Source organism: Macrobrachium rosenbergii, chromosome 51 (genome assembly GCF_040412425.1).
Source record: "Macrobrachium rosenbergii isolate ZJJX-2024 chromosome 51, ASM4041242v1, whole genome shotgun sequence".
Classification (NCBI taxonomy): Eukaryota; Metazoa; Arthropoda; class Malacostraca; order Decapoda; family Palaemonidae; genus Macrobrachium; species Macrobrachium rosenbergii.
The window spans coordinates 22,999,160-23,023,544 of record NC_089791.1 but is presented as its reverse complement, the minus strand read 5'-3'; the positions used below and the strand labels follow the sequence as shown (position 1 = coordinate 23,023,544).

Below are 24,385 nucleotides of genomic sequence, written 5' to 3'. Positions count from 1 at the left end.
TCAACGAACAGGATTGCGGTCGTCCGTACAATCATCATCTTTTAAAAGCAATGGTCAACGGTAACATGGAAATGAAAATACAATGAAAGAGCACCAACAGTAATGGTTCAATGCAAGAACCAACGAAACTCAAGAAGAAAAAATGGCAAGAAAAATGGAAAAGGAATGGAAACCAAAACGGTAACGATTATGGTTTCAATGGCAGATGAGGGCACCTGAACCCTTCCTAAAACCTTCCTAGCAGTGGATATGGAGCCCCAGCTGCTAATGAATGGATAAAGGAGCCCTCAACATTCGGATGTTATGAAGCTCAATTCTAAGTCAAGATTCCTCATCACTATTCTTAATTCGATCACCTGAAACATTGTTTAATGAACAAATAATTATATAAGCGGCTTGAAAAGGAACTATGACCGATGTGCAACATTATAACCAAAATGTATACTTTTTGTACTGTAAATAAAATGAACAAATAATTATTATTATTATTATCATTATTATTATTATTATTATTATTATTATTATTATTATTATTATTATTATTATTATCATTATTATTATTATTAATCTAAACTTTATAAAGTGCATAACCGTGAACTGATAGCCTGCCTGGGAACAGAGATTATAATTAAACACGTATATTATACCTTTTACACCGATGTCGTCTTAACCATACATATATTTTCATTAAACACAGGAATTATATGGAAAATTAAAAACTGAAATTTTATTTGTGCAGTACCAAAACCATTCCCAAAATATTTACGTGTATGACAAGTAAAGAGAACAGGTTGGTAAACGAACTTTTATTAGGTAATGAATATAAATTTTTATTTATACCATTTTTATATTTTATACAAAAAGCAACGTAAGTAAATAATTACCTTCAAACGTCATATTTTTTTATTCATCACACAAAACCAGCAATTTCCACTTAATTCCAGTTAACCGAAGCGGTGTTTAGATACAATACACAATGCATTTAATTTCAATACGCTTTCACGAATAACTCTCGAGCGTTATAACCCTTGGCATTAATATTTTCATCTTAAATAAGAAATCATTGTCTATCATCGTGATGAAGTCATTTCACCAATGCTGTAATCACATCTTTCCTCCAGCATCGTATTTTACACTTTTACAACATTTTCATTTAGAAGTAGTCATTTTACTTACAAGCAGTCATTTCTGTTAACCACTTTAATTAGTTTCTTCAATGAGGAATTGAAAGCACTTCAAAGCTTAAAATTGTCTTATTACAAAATTAATACTCGCAGCATTTGTGGTTTCCTCACCTTATTTTGCATTCAGCCGTCCGTTCTTAATATCTCTAGTGAATATTATTCCCGTGACTTTGTCGAAGGGGCTGGCATAAAGAAGAGTCAGTTCTACATTAGTCGTCTGCATACAGTAGTTTTGCAGTCTATGAGGAATTACATGAGGACATGAAATACCTATGTTAATTTGCCTAGTATGCACCATGGTGTTTATAATTTAATTTGTCTATTTTGGCTTTTCATCTTAATATTTGAAGAATAAATATTCCTATTGTCTCATTATAATGGAGCAGAAACATGGCCGGTAAAGAGAGTCAAAAGAGAAGGAATGGGATGCGATAGATGAAATGCTCAGGTGGATGTGTGGAGTAACAAAAATGGACAGGATCAAAAATGAAAGAATAAGAGGAACCACAAAAGTCGTTTAACTCTCAAAGAAGGCCCAACAAAGAAGACTGCAGTGGTATGGCCATGTGATGAGAAGGGATGAGGTATATGTAGGGAGGAGAGTGAAGATGGAGGTGCCTGGTGGAGAGAGAAAAGAAACTAAGACTAAAGAAGCCTGAAGGTGGATGGATGTAGTTAAGAAGACCTGATCATGACAAAGTAACTGTCAGAGGACGATGTGTTTGACCTAGCTAGGTGGAGGAAAGCTGGATAAACATCGATGCAGAATCATAGGAAAAGATGCAGAGAAGAAGAAGAAGAAGAAGAAGAAGAAGAAGAAGAAGAAGAAGAAGACTGTCTCATTATTATAACAAATCTTGATTTGTACATTCCAATAGATATAACTGGACATACTTTACTTTAGTGAATCTTATCTAAACACGTTATATCTTAAACAAGGTCTGATTTCTTCATTGGTTGATTGATATCGGAAGATGGCGTCACGGCAACAAAGGTCATAGAGAAAACATATACATTATATGTCGATAATAAGTGTTTGTATTTACATAAATAAATATATCTGACATATATTCTTATACATACATATATACGTATATATATATATATATATATATATATATATATATATATATATATAAAACATATATAATATATATATATATATTAAATATTGATAAAAGTATCTATAAAACATCATTTATATAACCATTTAAAAGCATCTATAAAACATCATTTAAACGTCTTATATATTATAAAATATTATATAAAACTTGAAATATATAATCAATACAATGTTTAAATTTAATAAAGAAAATCAATTTCCTGAACAGCTTTCAAAATCACACCTTCTCCAAGTATCCTAGACAGGCTGAATTATAAATATAAAGTAGTTCTAAAGATACCAGAGTCCAATGAACTCGATTATGGCTCTTTCTCTAATAAGTGAAAATGAAGTTGGACAGTTGCTGGAAAGAGATGGGAAATATAAATTAAATAAAAAAAATGTACAACTATGGTCATTGAACGCTGCAATTATGCAAACAACCTTCGGCACTGTCTACAGTACGCCGAAACAATACACACGTAAGCCTTCCCCAAATATAATACCTCCAGGTGGACACCTCAAATAAGAAATGACAGAGAGCACCTTGAAATATTCAGCAAAATCATTAACAAATGAAAGACCTAATTGTAAAATGTCTAAGATGCTCAAACTGGGTATAAAACCACTTTGTATGTCAATAAATCTTTTGAATTGAATCTGAATTTGCTTCTTGTAACTGCGATGGTTTAATTAATTTGTACGGGAGAGTTAAAGGGTCTGTACATAAAAAACTGAATCATTATTCAAGGAAAATTGAAAGAAAAGGACTTTATCAGATATATCTAACAAATACCAATTATTACTACATGAATATGAATAACATATACTAGTATCTGACAAAATTCATAAAAAAGCAGGATAAATATAAACTTTTTTCTTACCATGGAAACTTTCATACAGTTTCGTTTTTCATTTTTTTTTATGGAGACCAACAACTGGAAAAGCTGCATTACAGGCGATTTTCGGAAATGCTAGCAGCGATCACTAAAGCTTGGTTAACCTCGCCCATAAACTAATTATTTATTACTCTCTCTCTCTCTTTCTCACTCAGGTATTCAATATAATGGACATTTTATATGTTTGCTCCACCACGACGAAAGGCCGTCAAGATGATAAGAAAGAGAAGTCACGGATTGCCAGCAACTATAAAACCGCGTCTCACACCTCAATGCATCACTCAGATCGATCACCTTTGTAGATCCTGGTCCATTCCAGCGATATACACCACCAACGATGAAGGCCTTTGTAGTCTGTGGTATATATTTGCACCAAAAATATTTCTTTATGTAAATGAACAAGTGACATATTATACATAAAATATCTATTTTTGATAAAACTAATGAAGGCTCTGAGAATAAAAAGGATTTTCATAGAGATTACAGATATGATACATTCTTAATTGATAATTTTACAGGTTTCACCATTGCCGATATATTTTCCCTTTTATTTTGTAGCCTTTCTCAGCCTCATATGCTGCTGACAGACGCCCTTCTTTTCCCACTCCAATGGCTATGGAGCCCTCCTGCTCCTCCAAGCAACGGCTATGGAGCTCCTCCGAGTAATGCTTATTTCCCACCTATATGAACTAAACGGAGTATACCCACTTGCTGCTTTGGCAGAGAATAGACCTGGCGGTGGAGTTCCTGGAGCTAGATTATTTTTGGCCTCCGTCCCTGACACCGACGTTTCTCCTGCGATGCTCAGAATGTACCTGGTTATTATGCCGACACTGATCGTCAGGCATTAGATGCCAGGTCTTCCATCTGCCAGGACAGGCCCAATGGACGCCGTCAAGGACTCCTTCCTATACCCCAACGGCACCATCTTCAACCAACAGTACCTCGTCTTTACTGGTGGTTCAAGAACAACTCTGATGCTGAAACGTCAGAACAGTCAACGAGCAAACATTCCAACCCTTATGGTAGACTCGCAAATATGGAAAAAAATGGTCAAACATCTAATGGCAACGGTAATGGAAATAATGGTTATGGATCTAATAAAAAGGTATATGGAGCAGGTGCTGCTCCCAGTAACGGTTCCCCTCCAGCATACAACGGATACGGAAATCCTCCAAATCACCTTCAGAAATACCTGGAAACCCTTATAAGTCAGAAATGACATGGTTAATCTTATTTGGACGATCTAATGAAGTTCCATTAACATACTAAGTCAGAATATCTGCCTTCTAAGAAAAATCAATACTTCTGCCTTGTTAACTTGACCACCGACCTACTAACATTTTATGTGTGAATGTATATTTTTGTATAATAAACATAAAATTAGATCATTTCTTTATTATCATTACTTTATATAAAAATTAATGTTCCTGCATGCATGCATATATATATATATATATTTACATTTAATAAACAAATATATATATATAATATATATATAGATATATATATTAGATATATATATATATATATATATATATAGAGATATATATATAAATACTGAGACTGTTTTTTTACTTTTACAAATATAAAATTCCACAGTCTTAACGGCAGAGACTACACCAAGCTTAAAAGTAAGCAAAAAAAAAAAATATGGTATGTAGACATCATGAACAAGAGGAAGAGTACATAAACTTGAAACCATAGTCCTCTCAGGATAACATTGGAAAAAGACAGCAAAAAGCCTTTTCACAATTCACATCTGCAAAATGCCCAGAATGTCCATTTTATTTGATTTTACTTTCCCTTAAGAGGACGTCAATGTTTGACATCTAAAGAACTGAGGAAATGTAAGGATGAAAATGGTTTAACCAACAGTATTTCTAATCTATGACTAGAACTTTTCCCTGAAACTCGAGGCCAAAGACGCTTCCCCTTTACAGTCTTGAACACATCTGAAAGAGCTACTTTAATCAGTGATTGCCAACGGAAATGGGATATCGCTAACGGCAATCACAAAAATGGTTTAACCATACTACTAAGTCAGAATTGCAACTCTCAAAAAGCTAGCCAGAAGGAATAGCTCTCAAATGAAGGGCGGTAAAAACAACGGATATGATTCCAAATTAATGAAGCTGGAAAGACGGTAATGGAAACGGCAAAATGAATGGATGAAAATAAAAACGGCAAAGCAATGCAGATACAAAGTGAGTTTAATATATACATAACCGGTCAACGTAACCCAAATAATATTAAACTATGGAGGATGTGGATGAAAAAAAAGCCCTTATTTACTCTTTTATCTTCAAATCAATCATTACTTCGATGTGCTTTTTTTGCTTCTTTTTTATAAGCTAAAGAATTGTTTTAGAGAACTGGAAGATATGCGTTGTTTCTTTAAAAAATGCTCTTGTACAATTTCATTTTTCATAGAAAAACTTGCAAAAAGCACTTTATCAGTTTTCTGAAGAGAAATCTACTTTTAACTGAAAAAACTTAACCTGTCCGTCAGATTTCTAGTCTGACTTCAAACACTAAAATATTGTAGAGGTTGCAAATTGGTTATGTCTCATCCACCACTCATCAAGCATAACAAATTTACGCAGAATACTAACCTCAGTAGTTTTTATTTTATTTAATGGAACCAAAATTAGCCATAACCGTGAGTCTGGAAACGATATAGGCCAGGCCACCACCGTGCCTTGGTCAAAGTTTCATGGGCCGCGGCTCATACAGCATTATATCGAGACCACCAAAAGTCAGATCTATTTTCGGCGGCCTTGATTATACGATGTACAGAAAACACCATTGTGCCGAAGAAACTTCTGCGTATTTTCTACTTGTTTTTATTTTATAGTTAAATGTAATGAAGTTTATCTAGTTTCACAGACTGAAATAATGATAGAACTACATTTATCGATATCTTCACAGGATTCTGTCCGTACAATCATCATCTTTAAAAGCAATGGTCAAAGGTAGATGACAAAAACGAAAATACAGAAAGAAGAACAGCCAGACTTCCCCCATGCAAGAACCAACGAACCTGCCTCTTGAAGAATGGAAGTTTATTTGAGCCAAGGAAACCGAAAACGAGCAGAGGTCAAAAGTTTGGCAGATGAGGGAACGAACCATTCACCAAACCCTGCAGACCAGGGGACTACTGACGCCCGCATAATGAATGCTTAAAGAAGTGGCTTGAGGGATTACATAAGAAGAAATATAAAGAGGGCTCATTCTTTGAGCTCCACGGAACACTTTATTTGAAACAGTGTCTAAATGAAAATGAATGATAAGAGTCCTACCTGACGACCGAGATGTGCAAACGGGGTTACTGAGAAGTCGAACTAGTTGCCTTTAACTCAATCTTGTCATGGAGGAAGACGTTAGATGCAGTGTCCCAATTAATACATAAGAGTGGATGTTCGAGGCACACTGTATATGGTAATTTACTAAGGCACCTATATGAATAAAAACGTGCACACGTTACATAACTATCTTGTGTAACATATTCTACATCTCTCCATACAAAGGACTCACATTAACAATTTCTTGTGCATATCAAGATGGAGAGCTTATCTGGAATACCCGCGTTGTGTAATATCCTTGAAGGTTCTGCATACAGTCACACTGTGCAGTACCAGAGGTCGTAATTCTTCATTGGATGGATTGGAATCGATCTCCAGCACTCTAGTCTCATGAAATGCAAAGAGTCTTATGCCGGCCAAAAAAATTGTAGAAATTTATTTTCTGGTGAAAAATTCAATCTATCGTTATAAAGTGGTTCAGATACAAGTTACCTGCTGGTCCGTTGCTAGAAAAATCAGATCTTACCACGTAAAATAAATGCTAATCCTTCGCCAGCCCTTTCTAAGAGAAATTAATCAAAGTGGTCTGGTTAAACTAAGGTATACTTAACATATAACCAGAAGAAGTTCAAAGAAAATATCATAAAGCTGTTCTAATGTATCTCCAAAATAATCACTGTTACTTTTAATTAACTGTAGGAAAATTTGTATTACTACTTTCTGGCTCCAAGCCAAGTTGCTTTTGTTTATCTGAACCAAGAACTGTGTTTGTTTATGTACATATTTTCAAAATAACTCAGAACAGCGCTTCCCTCGTTACATAAATCAGCAGTTCTGGTATGGAATCCGTCCCATGAACGAGAGATCTTTGCCAGAATTCTAACTTGATGTTGTTAAATCAGAGTCTTTCCGTCTAATTTTACAATATGACTTTCTTTCTCACTAAGATTCACTTGCAATTGTCGTAAGGTCTCCTTCCTCTCCTCAGCCTTCAGATATAGTTTGGGAAAAAGCAACGTTGCCAATTACATGGAAAACAGAGATGCCTATAGCTCAGAGCACTTGTAGTTGAGTCAAACAGTCTTGTAAACCCCTTCATCCCATTGCTTCTAAGTTTCTAAATTTCATTATTTCTACATTTTCTAAATAATTTAATTTGTCTATTTTGTAAAGGTCGATTATTCATCACTTACGAAGAGGAGTCTATTGACAATTCTCACAGTGACAGGCTTGAATGTCGGGAGTTGTGAATATCCATAAAAAATATTAAATCAATGGCATTTTCCTTTCAGTTCCTTGACAAAATAGATCATGTAACTCTTAAATTAAAAAAAAATAAGAAAGTAGATCATCTCACTCTTAAATAGAATAAAAAAGAAAGTAGGTCCTGTCACTCTTGAATAAAATAAAAAAATAAAGTAGATCATGCCACTCTTAAATAAAATAAAAAAAGAAAGTAGATCATGTAACTCTTGAATAAAATAAAAAAAGAAACTAAAACTCTAAAGCAAAAACCTGAAGGTCATTCCGTATCACGCCTAACGGCACCAAATCATGCCAGCAAAGTAATGGTCGGAAAGATAGTTAAGCAAAAAAAAAAGTAGGCTAATGGATAAAAATGAAATCATAGTAAAAGAATCCATATGCATTTCACCTCGACAGTAATCACGATCCGCTGCATGATTTATGTAAGATCAAGAACTACCGCAAAGATAATAACAGAACACCAGACCTCAAAACCCCATTCCGCTATACAGGAATTACGACGTCACGTGCTATACAAAGCCTGGCACTCTCCTTTTCATGAGATGTTACATGCTCCCAGTGAAAATACGAGACCTTGATTTGAAAGATAAAATCTGATCGCTGAAATACAAAAACGCGCCAATATATATATATAATCAAATAAACAAAATAATCTCCACGTGAAAACACATATTAGAAAAACACGCAGCACACATACATATATTATATATATGTATAAATATAATATAATACATATATATATAACTTATATATATATATATATATATATAAATATATATATATATATATATATATAATATAATATATATTGATACAAATATGTAAATAGCCACTTCCCCACATTTTGGTGTTTTTATGGGCTCCAGTATATTTGAAATCTGAGGGCGGACAGAAAATATTTCGGAGTCATTCAGATATATATATATAATATATATATAACAAGGAGAATATATCAACAAATATCATATATATATATATATAATATATATATATCCCGAATATATATATATATATATATATATATAAACTATATATATATATAATGCAGCGAAGGAATTGTCTACGAGTTATGTGAAACAGCTTCTAAACTGGGTTCGAAAACAGAGGCACCGAACGCGTAAATATAATATCCAGTACTAGACAATACAGAAAGTGAGAGTCTTCTAAATAAATGTAAAACATTCAAATAAAGATCCTCTCTAAGATGCTCCCGTTTTTGCAGGTACATAACCCGTCTGGAAAAATATGTAGGACCTTGGCATCGTGACGTGCCAAGCATTTTATAAATCGAAATAAGAGTGGGCGAAGCTTTAAAGAGTCTGGGGTAGCAGAGCTATATATACACATGTATACCGACTTAGAGTCGTGCTATCACCCTTTCATCTTATCCATTTCTAAGAGGATCTTCTCTTGAAAAATACACCAGCTATGAAGGTTCTCATCTTGTGCGGTAAGTGAAAAAGTAATTCGAGGACCGAAATGTATTGGTAGATACTATTTTCACCATGCCGATATGATATAACAATACTATTTTTACCATTGCCGATATGATACAACAATACTATTTTAACCATTGCTGATATGATATAGCAATATTATTTTAACCATTGCCATGATATAGCAATACTATTTTCACCACTGCCAATATGATATAACAATACTATTTTCACCATTGCCAATATGATATAACAATACTGTTTTAGGACTGCCGATATGATATAAAGAATACCATTTTCTGGATTGCCGAAGATATAATAATACTATTACACCACTGCCGATATGAAAACAATACTATTTTCACCATTGCCGATATGATACAACAATACTATTTTCACCATTGCCGATAAGATAAACAATACTATTTTCACCATTACTGATATGATACAACAATACTATATTCACCATTGCCGATATGACATAACAATACTATTTTCACCATTGCCGATATGATATAACAATACTATTTTTACCACTGCCGGTATGATATAGTAATACTATTTTCACCAATGCCGATATGACATAATACTATTTTCACCATTGCCGATATGATTTAATTATACTACTTTCACATTGCCTATATGATATGAGACTTTAGGTGGATAACGTTCCACAGCTAGATTACTTCAGGATATGCATCAGTGACGCATAGCCTATAATGTCATAGATTTACAAACTAAATATGCTGGACTATTACGATCATTAAATTGTGTATTCAATCTATAAGGGATGCACTAGACTTGAAAAAATAATAAAAAGGACTTCTATTATACGTACGCATAATAATAAATCATGAAAGCATTTTTTTAGTGGCAAGAACAACTCTAGGTAAACGTCAGAACATAATACAAACATTCCTAACTCTCATGGAACTAAATATGGTTTAAAAAATATAAAACATTACCAACTTACTGCATATATAAATATCTACTAAAAAGATATATGACACCTATAAATTCCAACACATACATACATGTTCAAATCTCAAAATAAATCAGAAATACTGAAATTTATAAGGGAGAAGAAAAATAAGTGTACAGATATAAACTGCAAAGGGGTATCTGTAAATGACAAGTTCTTGCATCAGAAACATAACATAATTAGAATAAGTTGCGGATTCTAAGAAAAATCAAAAGAAATTCCGTGCCATGTTCTTGATTTACTGTTCATGACCCTAAATTCCCCATACTGAGTTTTTTATTTCATTCCTACACATATTTATTTCTGTTTCTATAATATGAAAATTCACTTACGGGATCTGAAATACATTAACAAACAAATCAAAAATATTCTAATACTCTGTGTAAGAGAGAGAGAGAGAAAAATGAGAGAGAGAGAATACAGATCCTTTCTTGTTAGAATATGAGAGAGAAAAATATTAATGGTTTTTATATTTACAGCTTTTCTCAGGCTTAGTAGCCGCTGATCAGCGTCCACCAAGCAACGGCTATGGCCCTCCACCAAGCAGTGCTTATGGTCCCCCAAGAAATGGATATGGTGTAGATCCTGCCATCGCCGCCCTGGCTGAAAACATCCCTGGAGGTGGAGTCCCTGGAGAGGACTACCCTATCTTAGCCTCCGTACCTGATACCGGATTCGACTGCAATGCCCAGAATGTCCCCGGATATTATGCCGACACTGACCCTGAAGCTGGCTGCCAGGTCTTCCACATCTGCCAGAACAGGCCCAATGGACGCCGTCAGCAGGACTCCTTCCTCTGCCCCAACGGCACCATCTTCAACCAACAGTACCTCGTCTGCGACTGGTGGTTCAACTTCGACTGCGCTGACGCTGAAGACTTCTACTCAGTAAATGAACTCATCGGAGTTCAGCCTTATGGTTATGGCAACGGAAATGGTAACCGCAACGGCAATGGCAACAATGGCTATGGCTCTAATGGCAATGGAAACGGTAACGGAAACAACGGATATGGTTCAAATGGAAACGGCAACGGTAATGGAAACAACGGGTATGGTTCCAACGGCAACGGAAATGGCAGGAAAAACGGTAATGGAAACGGCAAAAGGAACGGAAAGAGGAACGGTAATGGAAACGGCAACGGTTATGGCTCAAATGGAAATGGTGCTGCCTCTGCCCCAAGCAACGGCTATGGCGCACCTGCTGCTCCAAGCAACGGATACGGTGCTCCTTCTGCTCCCTCTGAATCCTACGGAGCTCCATTTTAAGACAAAACTCTGACGATCCTTCATTCTAAGAAATTATACTCAATCCATTATTTACAACAATCATTTGTTTTAGAGGATATATTGTATTTTCTTTAAAAAATGCTGTACAGGATATATTTTGTCATATATAAAACGAATATTTTTGTACATTAAAGTTTGAAGAGACATCTGGTGCAATTTTAACCGAAAAACTTAACCTTCGACAGATATCTAGTCTTTTTCGTAAACACTAAAATATCGTAGATTCCTGTTAGTTTATGTCTATACGGACAGACAACGAATTAATCTTGTCTACGCAGAATACTGATGAATCTAACCCCTTGGCAATGACTACTTAAGGCCTATATGGAACCAAAACATTAGTACTGATTATTCTAAATAACAAATCCTTTTCAATGATCGGTAAATGAAGTAATGGTGTGAGCCAGTCTGAACAAACGCTATTACGGGTTTTTAGATCTGCGTTCAAAATTTGAAGGAAATGGTAATTACGATCTGTTGTTATTATTAAAAGACTAACATTTTCATGAGTGTTCCTACAAAGGTACAGATTGTAATGAATTGAAAATCAATTATTTACTGATTAAAGGGAAAAAATAAATCCCATCAAAGGACACTAAGTACATTTATATATTTGTGTAAGCATATGTATGAACTACACAGTAACACACAAAAACAGCACACACACATATTTTAAAACGTATACATATATATATATAACTATATATATATATATATATACACAAGCCATATTTTAAGTATGATTATATAATTATACATATATTTTTAATAAAATGATTCATTAAAGAAACAAAGAAATTTGAATAAGCCACAGTATTCCCGCTATTACACGAAGGCCGATGTGTAATGGCCGAAATACAGTACCCATTAAAATTTCTGTTTCTTTTAAGGGCCTTTTCAAGGGAAATAATAAACTTCTAGATTACATAAGGAAGAAATATAAATATTCATTCTATAGCCCGCCGGTGGAATATTTTATTTGAAGCTTTTCTAAATGATGAATGAATGAACTTTTGAAGCTGTTCTAAATAACAGGTGAAATTTTGGACATGGCATTTTTTGTATACTTGATTTTCAGAGTGCATAACCTCTTGGCATTTCATGAGAGTAGGAGTGAATTAATTATTAATATCATACGTTAACGATCTTTATTATTAATTTTTATCTTATATATATATATATATATATATATATATATATATATATATATATATATATATATATATATATATATATATATATATATATATTCATATATTTATAGTGTGTTTGTGCCCGGAAATGTTTGGTTTTGTGTCCAATGTTTTCTAAAATAAATTTTTCTATGAAATAATAAGTTTCAAAGGCACTAACTAAATACCAAGAAGCAAAATAAAAATTAATAACAAAGATCGTTAACATCTGATACTGATAATTACTTCGCTCCTAGTCCCATGAAATGCAAAGAGGATTATGCACTCTGAAAATCAATTGTACAAAAGATGCGATGTCCAAAATTTCATCTATTATTTAGAACAGCTTCAGATAAAAGTTACCAACTGCGGGCCGTTGCTAAGAAAAACCAGATACGACAATAATAATGACCAAGATTTTTAAAAGCCGAGGAAACATAAGAGAAATTAATAAAAGACTCTTAAATAATACCATTGGGTAATTTTAAAATAAGAAGAAGAAGAGGAAAGAAAATGTACAATACTGCATTCTAGGTATCACTCAAAATAATCAAACCTTCCCTCCCCAAAACCCATAATCTTCTCAAAACACAACGACGGAATCCACTTACGTTCTATAATCTAAACCAAGAAGTCTCTTACATACAAATTATCAAAATAACTCGCAGAACAGCTGCCCCTCTTCCTAGCGGCCTTTTCAATCCGTCCCTAAGAACGACAAGGACTTTGCCAGAATTTTAACACTTCATACCATTAAAAACACAAGGCTTCTCAGTCTAATGTAAAATTACTCTCCGTGAAGGTCTAGACCAGTGGCTCTCTAAACCTTTTTCAATGTATGCACCCCTTTCAAATCAGCAGTCAGTTCTCACACCCCCTGAATTGCTGAAAAAAAAGCAACGTTGCCACATCTTTAGGAAATTAGGCGTAGGTTTACCTATAGCTCAGAGCACCGCTGTAGCAATAATAATAATAATAATAATAATAATAATAATAAAATAATAATAATAATTATTATCTATTATTATTATTATTATTTTATCATTTTTATTTTTTGGAGAAAAAATTACATGCGTATATAAAAACATATTTTGCTTTAATTGTTAACAGGCATCCGCGCACCCCTCAGGAACCTACTCGCGCACCCCTGGTTAAGAACCACTGGTCTAAACGAAGGCAAACAAAGACCATTTTCCTCTTGGTCTTGGAATATGCTTTTGAAATTTTTTCATCTTTGCGTAGCTATGAAACTTCATCCCTTTCATTGGCAGCTTTTAAAAATAATAATTAAATTAGAGAATGGAAAAATTTCACCCTTGCCTCGACAAACGAATTCTACATGGAATACGGAGAGAAGTATTTTGCCACCTAAAAACAATACACTCCTTGGATACGTTATCTTCCCATTCTCTGATAATACGTGGGTAGATGTTAAGGCACTTCTTGTACACTCAGTGTCCTGGCTCCAAGCAGGAGAGTGAAAAATAAATTAGTATCTGTTAATTATTAAAGAAAAAGTCATAGTAGGACTATCTTAATAGAAGGATAACATTTTGGACGACATTTCCTTAATTGTCATAACATTTCAGTAGAGATTAACGTTCCTTAGCCGAGCTGAATTACGTTTACAAGTCCACCTCGAAAAAGAATTCGAAACTCATTATCGATACCTCAATCTCACTCAGAAACTTTGCCATGGGCTAATCATCTTAGACGCCACCAATAAAGCAAATTCAAATCTACTTCAAGGTCTCGTCAACTAAACACAAGTATAAAATGCTCCGAAGTTTCTTCGGCGCAGTCGAGCTTTCTGTACACCGTATAATCAAGGTCACGGAAAATAGATCTCTCTTTCAGTGGTCTCGGTATTATGCTGTATGAGTCGCAGCCCGGTGGTGGTATGGCCCATATCGTTGCCAGACGCACGATTAAAGCTAACAACCTTAAATAAAAAAAAATCCACTGAGGTTAGAGGGCTGCAATTTGGTATTTTGATGACTGGAGGGTGGATGATCAACAAATTTGCAGCCCTCTAGCCTCAGTAATTTTTAAGATCTGAGGGCGGACAGGAAAAAGTACCCAGACTCGTGTAACAAGAGAATCGATCAACAAAATCAAACTCCGTAATGGTGAGTTTTACCATTCATCAGAAAACCTAAAGAAAGAAATCGATCACTTACAAAATAAAAACAAAGAGAAAAATATTTAACAAAAAGAGTGATCACAAGGTTAAAATATAACAAATTTCCATATAAATTTCGGCAAATAAATAAATCCATACTTCCACATAAATAAAGTATTATACAGCTCTATTTTTCATACATAACGCCGAAGGAAAAATAAAGAGGAATAGATCTTGAACAACTTTTATAAATCAAATAAGAGTATTTGAAATATTTAAAGAAATTAAAAAGCAAAATTTTTAAAACGATATTAGTATTTAAATTAAAAAGAAATACATTTATTCAATTTAATAAGACAGCCTAAATCTTCCCAGGCATTCAGCATCAATATGGACTTAGCGAATAAGCCAAAATATGCCACAACCATACAGCCATGATCATCCAACTTCCTTCCTAAATATATATATATATTATATATATAATGATATATATATATATTTTTTAGTCATATTATTTCATTAATAAAATATATATATATATATATATGTGTGTGTGTGTGGTCATCTGTGCCATCCTGTCTGAATAACAGGTGTTCTGTGGTGACACACGACTTGCTGCAAGGTGTCTTTAGGACTCACAAAAATCTACAAGAATACATGCTGAAGGCAAAGAACGATCACAAATACAATCTAAGCACATACAGAAAACTCATTCAATCACCACAAGAGACTGCCGTTTACACGCATACATGGAAAAACTACACTTCAAGGAAAAACGAACAACTGAATATATTCATTTATAACGAGATCAGTTTAATGAACCATACAAACAGAGAGGAAGAGGAAACGAAACTTGCAATAAATTTTGACTTACATTTTATACAATGGTAACAGTGATTTATGCATAATCTACATAAAACTCGCATAATATGGGAACATGACCATATAACCCGTTAAGGAATTTAAACTAAATTTCGCTTGTAGTAAAGGTTACTTTTTCATTCTAAAAGGGCGCGTTACTAAATAACACAGCCATTCTACAATTAAAGCTGTGTGAGAGAGAGAGAGAGAGAGAGAGAGAGAGAGAGAGAGAGAGAGAGAGAGAGAGAGAGAGAGAGAGAGACTAAATAAACTTTAAAAGCTCATCGCCAAGAGTAACAACGTGACGTATTCTAGGGGAAAACAGGAACTGAAACATGCATCTATAAAGTTCATGATCTCGTTATATATTGTAATATCTAACAACCTAGACGTAGCAGTCACGCGAAAGTGTAATCTTACTAAGAAATTCGACTCGCAAGGTCACGGGGGAGGAGCTAAGAACGTTTTGGGTAATTTCATACGAGACTACAGGCATATATATACACGATCTCAGAGTCAAGCCACTACAGTTAATCCGATTCAGTTCTAGAATAACTGCCACCTGCCAGTAGATTATCATGAAGGTCCTGGCGGTCTTTGGTAAGTCCGAAATAACTGTGGAAAGTTAGATCAAAATCACACATTCACAGTTTACCTGCATTATAGCCATCGTAACTGGTGCCTTTACAGAGTATTTCATGTCATAATTCTTCGCGAATGAATAGTTTTGCTACAGCAGATACACTGATTTTGATGAAATTTGAGCAAGAGTAACTGCATTAATCATGTTTATGTAATATATATTGCAAATGCTGAAGTTCAGTAAAAAAATGCAATACAAATAATACAGATCCCTTCTTGTTATGAATATGCTATGCAAAAAAATATTAATGGTTTTTTATATTTCAGCTCTTCTCAGCTTAGCAGCTGCTGATCAGCGTCCTCCAAGCAACGGCTATGGCCCTCCACCAAGCAGTGCTTATGGTCCCCCAAGAAATGGATACGGTGTAGATCCTGCCATCGCCGCCCTGGCTGAGAACATCCCTGGAGGTGGTGTCCCTGGAGAGGACTACCCTATCTTAGCCTCTGTCCCTGATACCGGATTCGACTGCAACGCCCAGAATGTCCCTGGATATTATGCCGACACTGACCCTGAGGCCGGCTGCCAGGTCTTCCACATCTGCCAGGACAGGCCCAATGGACGCCGTCAGCAGGACTCCTTCCTCTGCCCCAACGGCACCATCTTCAACCAACAGTACCTCGTCTGCGACTGGTGGTTCAACTTCGACTGCGCTGACGCTGAAGACTTACTCAGTCAATGAACTCATCGGAGTTCAGCCTTATGGTTATGGCAACGGAAATGGTAACCGCAACGGCAATGGCAACAATGGCTATGGCTCTAATGGCAATGGAAACGGTAACGGAAACAACGGATATGGTTCAAATGGAAACGGCAACGGTAATGGAAACAACGGGTATGGTTCCAACGGCAACGGAAATGGCAGGAAAAACGGTAATGGAAACGGCAAAAGGAACGGAAAGAGGAACGGTAATGGAAACGGCAACGGTTATGGCTCAAATGGAAATGGTGCTGCCTCTGCCCCAAGCAACGGCTATGGCGCACCTGCTGCTCCAAGCAACGGATACGGTGCTCCTTCTGCTCCCTCTGAATCCTACGGAGCTCCATTTTAAGGCGAAACTCTTTGACGACCCTTCATTCTAAGGAATTATACTCAATTCCTTACTTACAACAATCATTTGTTTTAGAGGATATATACTGTCTTTTATTTTCAAAAATGCTGTACAGGATATATTTAGTCAGACGTATAGTGAATATTTTTGTACAATAAACTCTGAAGAGACATTTTGTATAATTTTACCAAAATCCTTAACACTTCACAAACATCTATTCATTTCACAAGCAAATACAATAACATACATAAGATTATACATCTATATATATATCTAAAAAAGACAGGAATGAATACTGACTACGTGGAATACCGATGGATCTTTCCTCTCGGTAATGACTGTTTCAGATTACGTGGAACCAAAGTTTTAGTAACATTCTTCGAAATAACACCTACGTATTATCGTCCAGTAAATGAAGCAAGGTGCAAAGAGTATTCACGAGTCAATTTGTGTTTAATTTAAAACATATTTAGATGAACAGTAAAAACTGTAATTTGTAAGTGTTCTTCAATTTCTAATTTTATTTATGTAAATATATTATGATGTATATACAATATTACAGATTGTAAGAATTGTAAATGTATATTTTCTTAATAAAAGGGAAAAAAAAAATGAAGCAATGATGCGAGGAATTTTTGTGGAATTATGTCAGGAAATCGGAACACATTAGCCGAATGTAATTAAAGTCTTCAGATGCTCAATTTTCAAAACGTGAGGGTACACGGGGTAACTACTAACTTTCGTTATTATTATAAAAGCCACGGATTTTCATGAGAGTCCCTGTGGAAAAGCACGGCGTTTTGGTTCTAAGTTCCTCGCTGGACGAGTCGGTAAAGTTCTCGGCTAGCACTCTGCTAGGCCAATGATGAATTAGAAGAATTTCTTTCTGGTGATAGAAATTCATTTCTTGTTATAATGTGGTTCGTATTCCACAATAAGCTGTAGTTCCCGTTGCTAGGTAACCAATTGGTTCTTAGCCACGTAAAATAAGTCTAATCCTTCGGGCCAGCTGTTAATCAGCTCAGTGGTCTGGTTAAACTAAGGTATACTTAACTTAACTTGGTTGCATACAACCAGGACAGTCAAGGAACACAGTCATTCCCATCAGAGCATACAGGATCAATTATTTGATTTCTGGTACGCATGTGTATGTGCTATAAAGTAACAAGTCCACGAGCACAAACACTCAAAATATATATATATATATATATATATATATATATATATAAAATATATATATATATATATATATATATATATATAAAACATATATATATATATATATATATATATATATATATATATATATATATTGCAAATACATACAAAAATTTTCTTAAAGTGACCCATCTAAGAAACGATGACATTTGAATAAGCCACTACTTGCATATTTCCGCCATTAAACGACGGCCAGTCTATATTTAGTTCCCGAAATAAAGTGGCTTATTCAAATTTTTTTATTTCTTTATGGGGGTTTATTTTAGAAATTATTAAACTGTTACATTATTATATATTCATGCATGTATGTGTGAATGTTTGTATGCCAGGAACCCATTTTGATTTGGTTTCCACTTTTGTCTAAGGTCTTCTAAAACTAATTCTATGAAAAGTTGGTGTCAATGGAAGCAAAATAAAAAAAAAAAAATAAATAAATAAATAAAAGTCGATCCCTACAAAGTTCCCAATAGCACACCGTTACTATCTTAGAAAAATCAGATGATACATACAATAATAAGTCTTATTATATGATGCATACAATAAAAAGTCTTTAGACTTTAAATGACAATTCTGAAAAATGAATGGAGGTCTCTAAATAATGCCCATAGCCAGTTTTACACGAACGACCGGAGGAAATAAAAGACAATAAAGTAAATTCTGGTTAGCATTCAAAATAACCGAACCCTCCCTCCCTATATTCATGGTCTTCTCAAAGCGCAAAGAAGGAATCCACTTACGCTCTATGACCTAAATCAAAGGTTATTTTAAGAGCAAATTGTCCAAGTGACTTTCAAAATTTGCCATCCCATTTCCTAGGCATGTCCATCTACCCGCGAGAATCATGAGGAGGAGTTTGCCAAAACTTTAACGCTTATTCATCTCCTAAACGTAAAATCAATTTCCGTGAAAATCTCGATATACAATGTATCGGTTCTTCAAGTACAAAAGCTGAAAGCAAATGAAGATCATTTCCCTCTAGTTCTGAGAAAACTAACATGTTTTAATCTCAGCGTAGCTAAGAACGTCTGTGATTTTCAACGACAGCCTTTAAGAAGGAAAATTAAATTGCAGAATTGACAGTTCCTTCTTCCCTCGATAGACGAATTCGATATGAAATACTAAAAGAAATAATCCGGCCTTAAAAAAAAATAAACCCTGAAAGCATGATCCCTCTCAAATGCGTTATTTTCATACCCTTTGGTAACGACCCAGGTATTATCAGAGAATGTGAAGATAACATCAAATTAAAATGATGACCGTGGAAAAATAAATTAACTTCTATTAATTTTCAGGAGATCAGATAACCAGTCAAAGAGGCGTTATCTTTCATATAATGATAACATTTCATTATCAATTTCCTCAAGTAACATCATAACGTCTCAGTAGAGATTATAGTTGCTTGTAATCGATTCCGTAGATGAATTACGTCAATAAGGCCACCTAGAACAAGGATATGAAATTCATTTTCAGTATCACACCTAAGTACGTACAGTACATCACCGAAAAAGCTTTCGATAGAGCAAACAAAAGTTCTCAACAGCGAAACAAAAAAGATCCAGTCAAAAAAATAAAACTTCCTTATGTGGGAAGTACCAAGAAGAAGGTTACTGGCCAACTCAAATCCAATAATCCAATCGTTTTAACGCTACCCAGACTCGTGTGACATGATCCTAAATGGCCATTACTTTGTGATGGAAGCCTCCAAAGAATCGAAGAACTTACATGTAATGAAAGCGAACAGGGAGAAAAATATAACAAAAGAGTGAAGGTAAGTTAACAAATTTCTATCTAAATATAGTTATAGATTGTTCTGGTCTTCATACATTATACGGAAGGAAAATTTTAACAGGAAAGATTCAGAATAATTCCGATAAATCAAATACGATTAATCATATTTGAATATTTAAATATTAAGATATTAAAAGGCAAAGACTTTAAAATCATTTCAGTGTTCACATAAAAACGCGTTTATCCACTTTAATAACTGCCCTAATGTTTCCGGGTATTCAGTACAATTATGCAGCGTGCGAATAAGTCGAAATATATACCCCAACCATAATAGACCATCCGACTTCCTTACTGCATTTGGTTTTTTCAATGAATGCGGGGCATTTTTTTAGTCATTTATTTCATTTAAAGCCTATATATCTGCATCATCCTGGGAAACCTGTAAATGACAATAGCACACGACTTTGTTGCAAGCGCCCCAAGGATTCTCAAAGATCTAAACGAACACAAATAAGTACATGGAGAAAAAAAGGAAAGCACACACCTGTAAACACTACAATTCAAGCAAAACTGAAGCTCACCACAGCTATAAGAAATTAAAACACAGTAAATCGGGACTTGTGACGAGTTCAGTTCAAGGAACCACACAGGCAGAGAGGAAGATTAAGCGAGACTTGCAAAAACATTTTGACTAGTCTTTTTCAACCAACGGCAACGTTGACTTGTGCACAATGTACACAAAATCGCTTAACACTAGGACCGAATAAACTCAGTGGGAATAAAAAATATATTTTAGAATCATCACAAGTTACATAAACTTTGACACATATCAGCTAAATTTGCTTTTAGCAAAGGTTACTTCTTCATTCTAAAATAGTATATTACTAAATAACATTGCTATTCTACAATTCATGCTCTGTGTGTGTGTGTGTGTGTGTGTGTGTGTGTGTGTGTGTGAGAGAGAGAGAGAGAGAGAGAGAGAGAGAGAGAGAGAGAGAGAGATCCCGAGAGAATGATAAACTTTAAAAGCTCATCCCCAAAAAGTAACAACGCTACATAATCTGGGGGAATACAGGAACTGAAACATGATTGTATTAAGTTCATGCTCTCGTTTTATATCACAGTATTCAACAACCCAGCAGTAGCAGTCACGCGCTAGCGTAATCTTACTAAGAAATTCGACCCGCAAGGTCACGGGGAGGAGCTAAGAACGTTTTGGGTAATTTCATACGAGACTGCAGGCATATATATACACGACCTCAGAGTGAAGCCATCACAGTTAATCCGATTCCTTCTAAGAATAACTGCCACCTGCCAGTAGAGTCATCATGAAGGTCCTGGCAGTCTTCGGTAAGTCTGAAATAACTGCGGGAAGTTAATTCAAATTTCCCTTTCACAGCTCTTGTGCACTGTACCTGTCATTACTGATGCTTTTTCTGAATATTTCAGCTCATAAAATAGAACTACTATTTTTTCTACAGAAGAAATAACTGATTTTTATGAAGTCTGAGTTACAGCAACGACATTACTCATGGTTATGAAATATTCACTGCAAATCTATATGTCAAGTATAATAATGCAATGAAAATAATATAGGTTCCTTTTTCTTTTAAATCTATTATGAAAGAAGATGATTTTTTTGTTTTAGCTCTTCTCAGCTTAGCAGTCGCTGATAAGCGTCCACCAAGCAACGGCTATGGTCCTCCACCAAGCAGTGCTTATGGCCCCCCAAGAAATGGATATGGCGTAGATCCAGCAATCGCCGCCCTGGCTGAGAACATCCCTGGAGGAGGAGTCCCTGGGGAGGACTACCCTATCTTAGCCTCTGTCCCTGATACCGGATTCGACTGCAACGCCCAGAATGTCCCTGGATATTACGCTGACACTGACCCTGAAGCTGGCTGCCAGGTCTTCCACATCTGCCAGGACAGGCCCAGTGGACGCCGTCAGCAGGACTCCTTCCTCTGCCCCAACGGCACCATCTTCAACCAGCAGTACCTCGTCTGCGACTGGTGGTTCAACTTCGACTGTGCTGACGCTGAAGACTTCTACTCAGTCAATGAACTCATTGGGGTAGAGCCTTATGGTTATGGCAATGGAAATGGTAATGGCAATGGCAACGGTAACAATGGCTATGGCAATGGAAATGGTAACCGCAACGGCAATGGCAACAATGGCTATGGCTCTAACGGCAATGGAAAAGGCAACGGCAATGGCAATGGCAACAATGGCTATGGCTCTAACAGCAATGGAAAAAGCAACGGCAATCTCAGCAACGGCTATGGTTCTAATGGCAATGGAAACAGCAACGGCAATGGCAACAATGGCTATGGCTCTAACGGCAATGGAAACGGTAACGGCAATGTCAACAACGGCTACGGCTCTAACGGCAATGGAAACGGTAACGGTAACAATGGATATAGTTCAAATGGAAACGGTAATGGTAATGGAAACAATGGTTATGGATCCAATGGAAACGGAAATGGCAGCAAGAATGGAAGGAAGAATGGAAATGGCAAGAGGAATGGAAAGAACGGAAAAGAGGAATGGAAAGAACGGAAATGGTAACGGTTATGGCTCAAATGGAAATGGCGCAGCTCCATCCGCTCCCTCTGAATCCTATGCAGCTCCTTTCTAAGGAGAAAATCACGACTTTGTCCTCGTTGTGTATAATCGTCTTCAATGCGAAGACATTTCATATATACTGACATCTTCATGTTACTGTTCCATTATGCAATATTTCTCCTTGACATCGAACTCAAGTATATTTTCTACAAATTGTATATTTTTGTACAATAAACTGCGAAGAAATTACAACTTTTTTTAAACATTCTTTAAAAAAAGATATTTCAATAAGTTACATTAGTACTGTATATATTGACAATCAAAAAAGCACTATGTATTTGGAATACTGATGTTGAAACCATATATTTCTACTAAATAACAAGTGAAAATTTTAATCAAATTGCGACATAACGAAGAAGGACCAATGACATCATTCTGCAATGAGCAAAAGTAAATCGTTCAAATTTGTCTAAACAAGTCTATACATTTAGCAAGATATATTGAATTTATACCTACATCGTGATCAATATTTTTCACTTCTGAATTATTAACTATAGGTGGAAAGAGCGAGCGCATTCAAATTTTATGGAAAATATTTCACTGTAAAACATATCGTTCATATTTCCCTTGGATGGTTTTTGAAATATTCATTTGCTAAAACAGCTTTTGGTCGTACTTTAACTTTGATATCTACATTATATTTAGAAGAGGTAGCCTCGGACTTATTATAATACCATGAATAATATTAAAGCTTCTGAGGAAATGGATTATAAACTTAAATAGCTCCATGCAACTGCCAGCATTTTCCTAAACAAATATGAATTAGATCGACGCCTTGCGTTTTGATGACAACTAATTGAGTCCAGAAACTAAAACCACTCAACTTCCTCCTACCTTATGTCACACAAACAAATGAAAATCATACTCGGAGTAACACGCAGCTTGGTAATATAAAAACATGTTCGAAAACACCGTTCTCAGCATGAAGACAATAATTTGACCGCAAAACAAGAGAAAAAATTTGTGAAATGAATACTAAACTCATTACCTTTTCACAACTCTGTTATTTTAAAAAAATTATCCTATCAGTCAATAAGTAATTTTTATCTTTGCTATTTTCCAGATGGCACTGTGTCACCATTACAATTTCTGATCAACCTTACACTGAATTTTCGAAAAAGTGCTAGTTGTACATTCTTTCAAATTTCTTTTTATTTTCCTTCCCTATTCCTTAAAGATCAGCTAAACTAAGATAAAAGCACACCATGAAGCCAGACAATACGTCTTCTTTAGTTACCTGATAAATTAGTCGAAATTAATTAATTCTGAAAACTCCAATCTATAATAAATACGACAAAAATGCTAAAACTATCAGGACTAACCGCTGAAAAGTGCATCCCCATACAGGACTCTGGAGGTGGGACGACCAATTCTATTTGTATTAGGTAAATACATCCTGACAAAGCAGTTCCATCCTTACTCAACAGATATCCCAAAAATTTAAGAGACCTATCATTTTAACAACAAAATCCAAATTATATTTCCTGCTCACCAAAATAACATACCA

The 24,385-nt window shown here is 35.1% G+C and overlaps 1 protein-coding gene and 1 pseudogene across 1 annotated transcript in view; both read left to right on the top strand.

The window, feature by feature from the left end:
* Nucleotides 1-24,385, top strand: part of LOC136832970 (uncharacterized protein DDB_G0283357-like) — a 46,163-nt gene that overhangs the window by 13,252 nt on the left and 8,526 nt on the right. The window contains 3 exon segments of the mRNA XM_067094623.1: nt 10,867-11,427; nt 14,318-14,381; nt 21,902-22,741. Coding sequence (XP_066950724.1) covers nt 10,867-11,427; nt 14,318-14,381; nt 21,902-22,741 — 1,465 coding nt within the window.
* On the top strand, nt 16,066-17,313 carry LOC136833214 (pro-resilin-like; annotated as a pseudogene).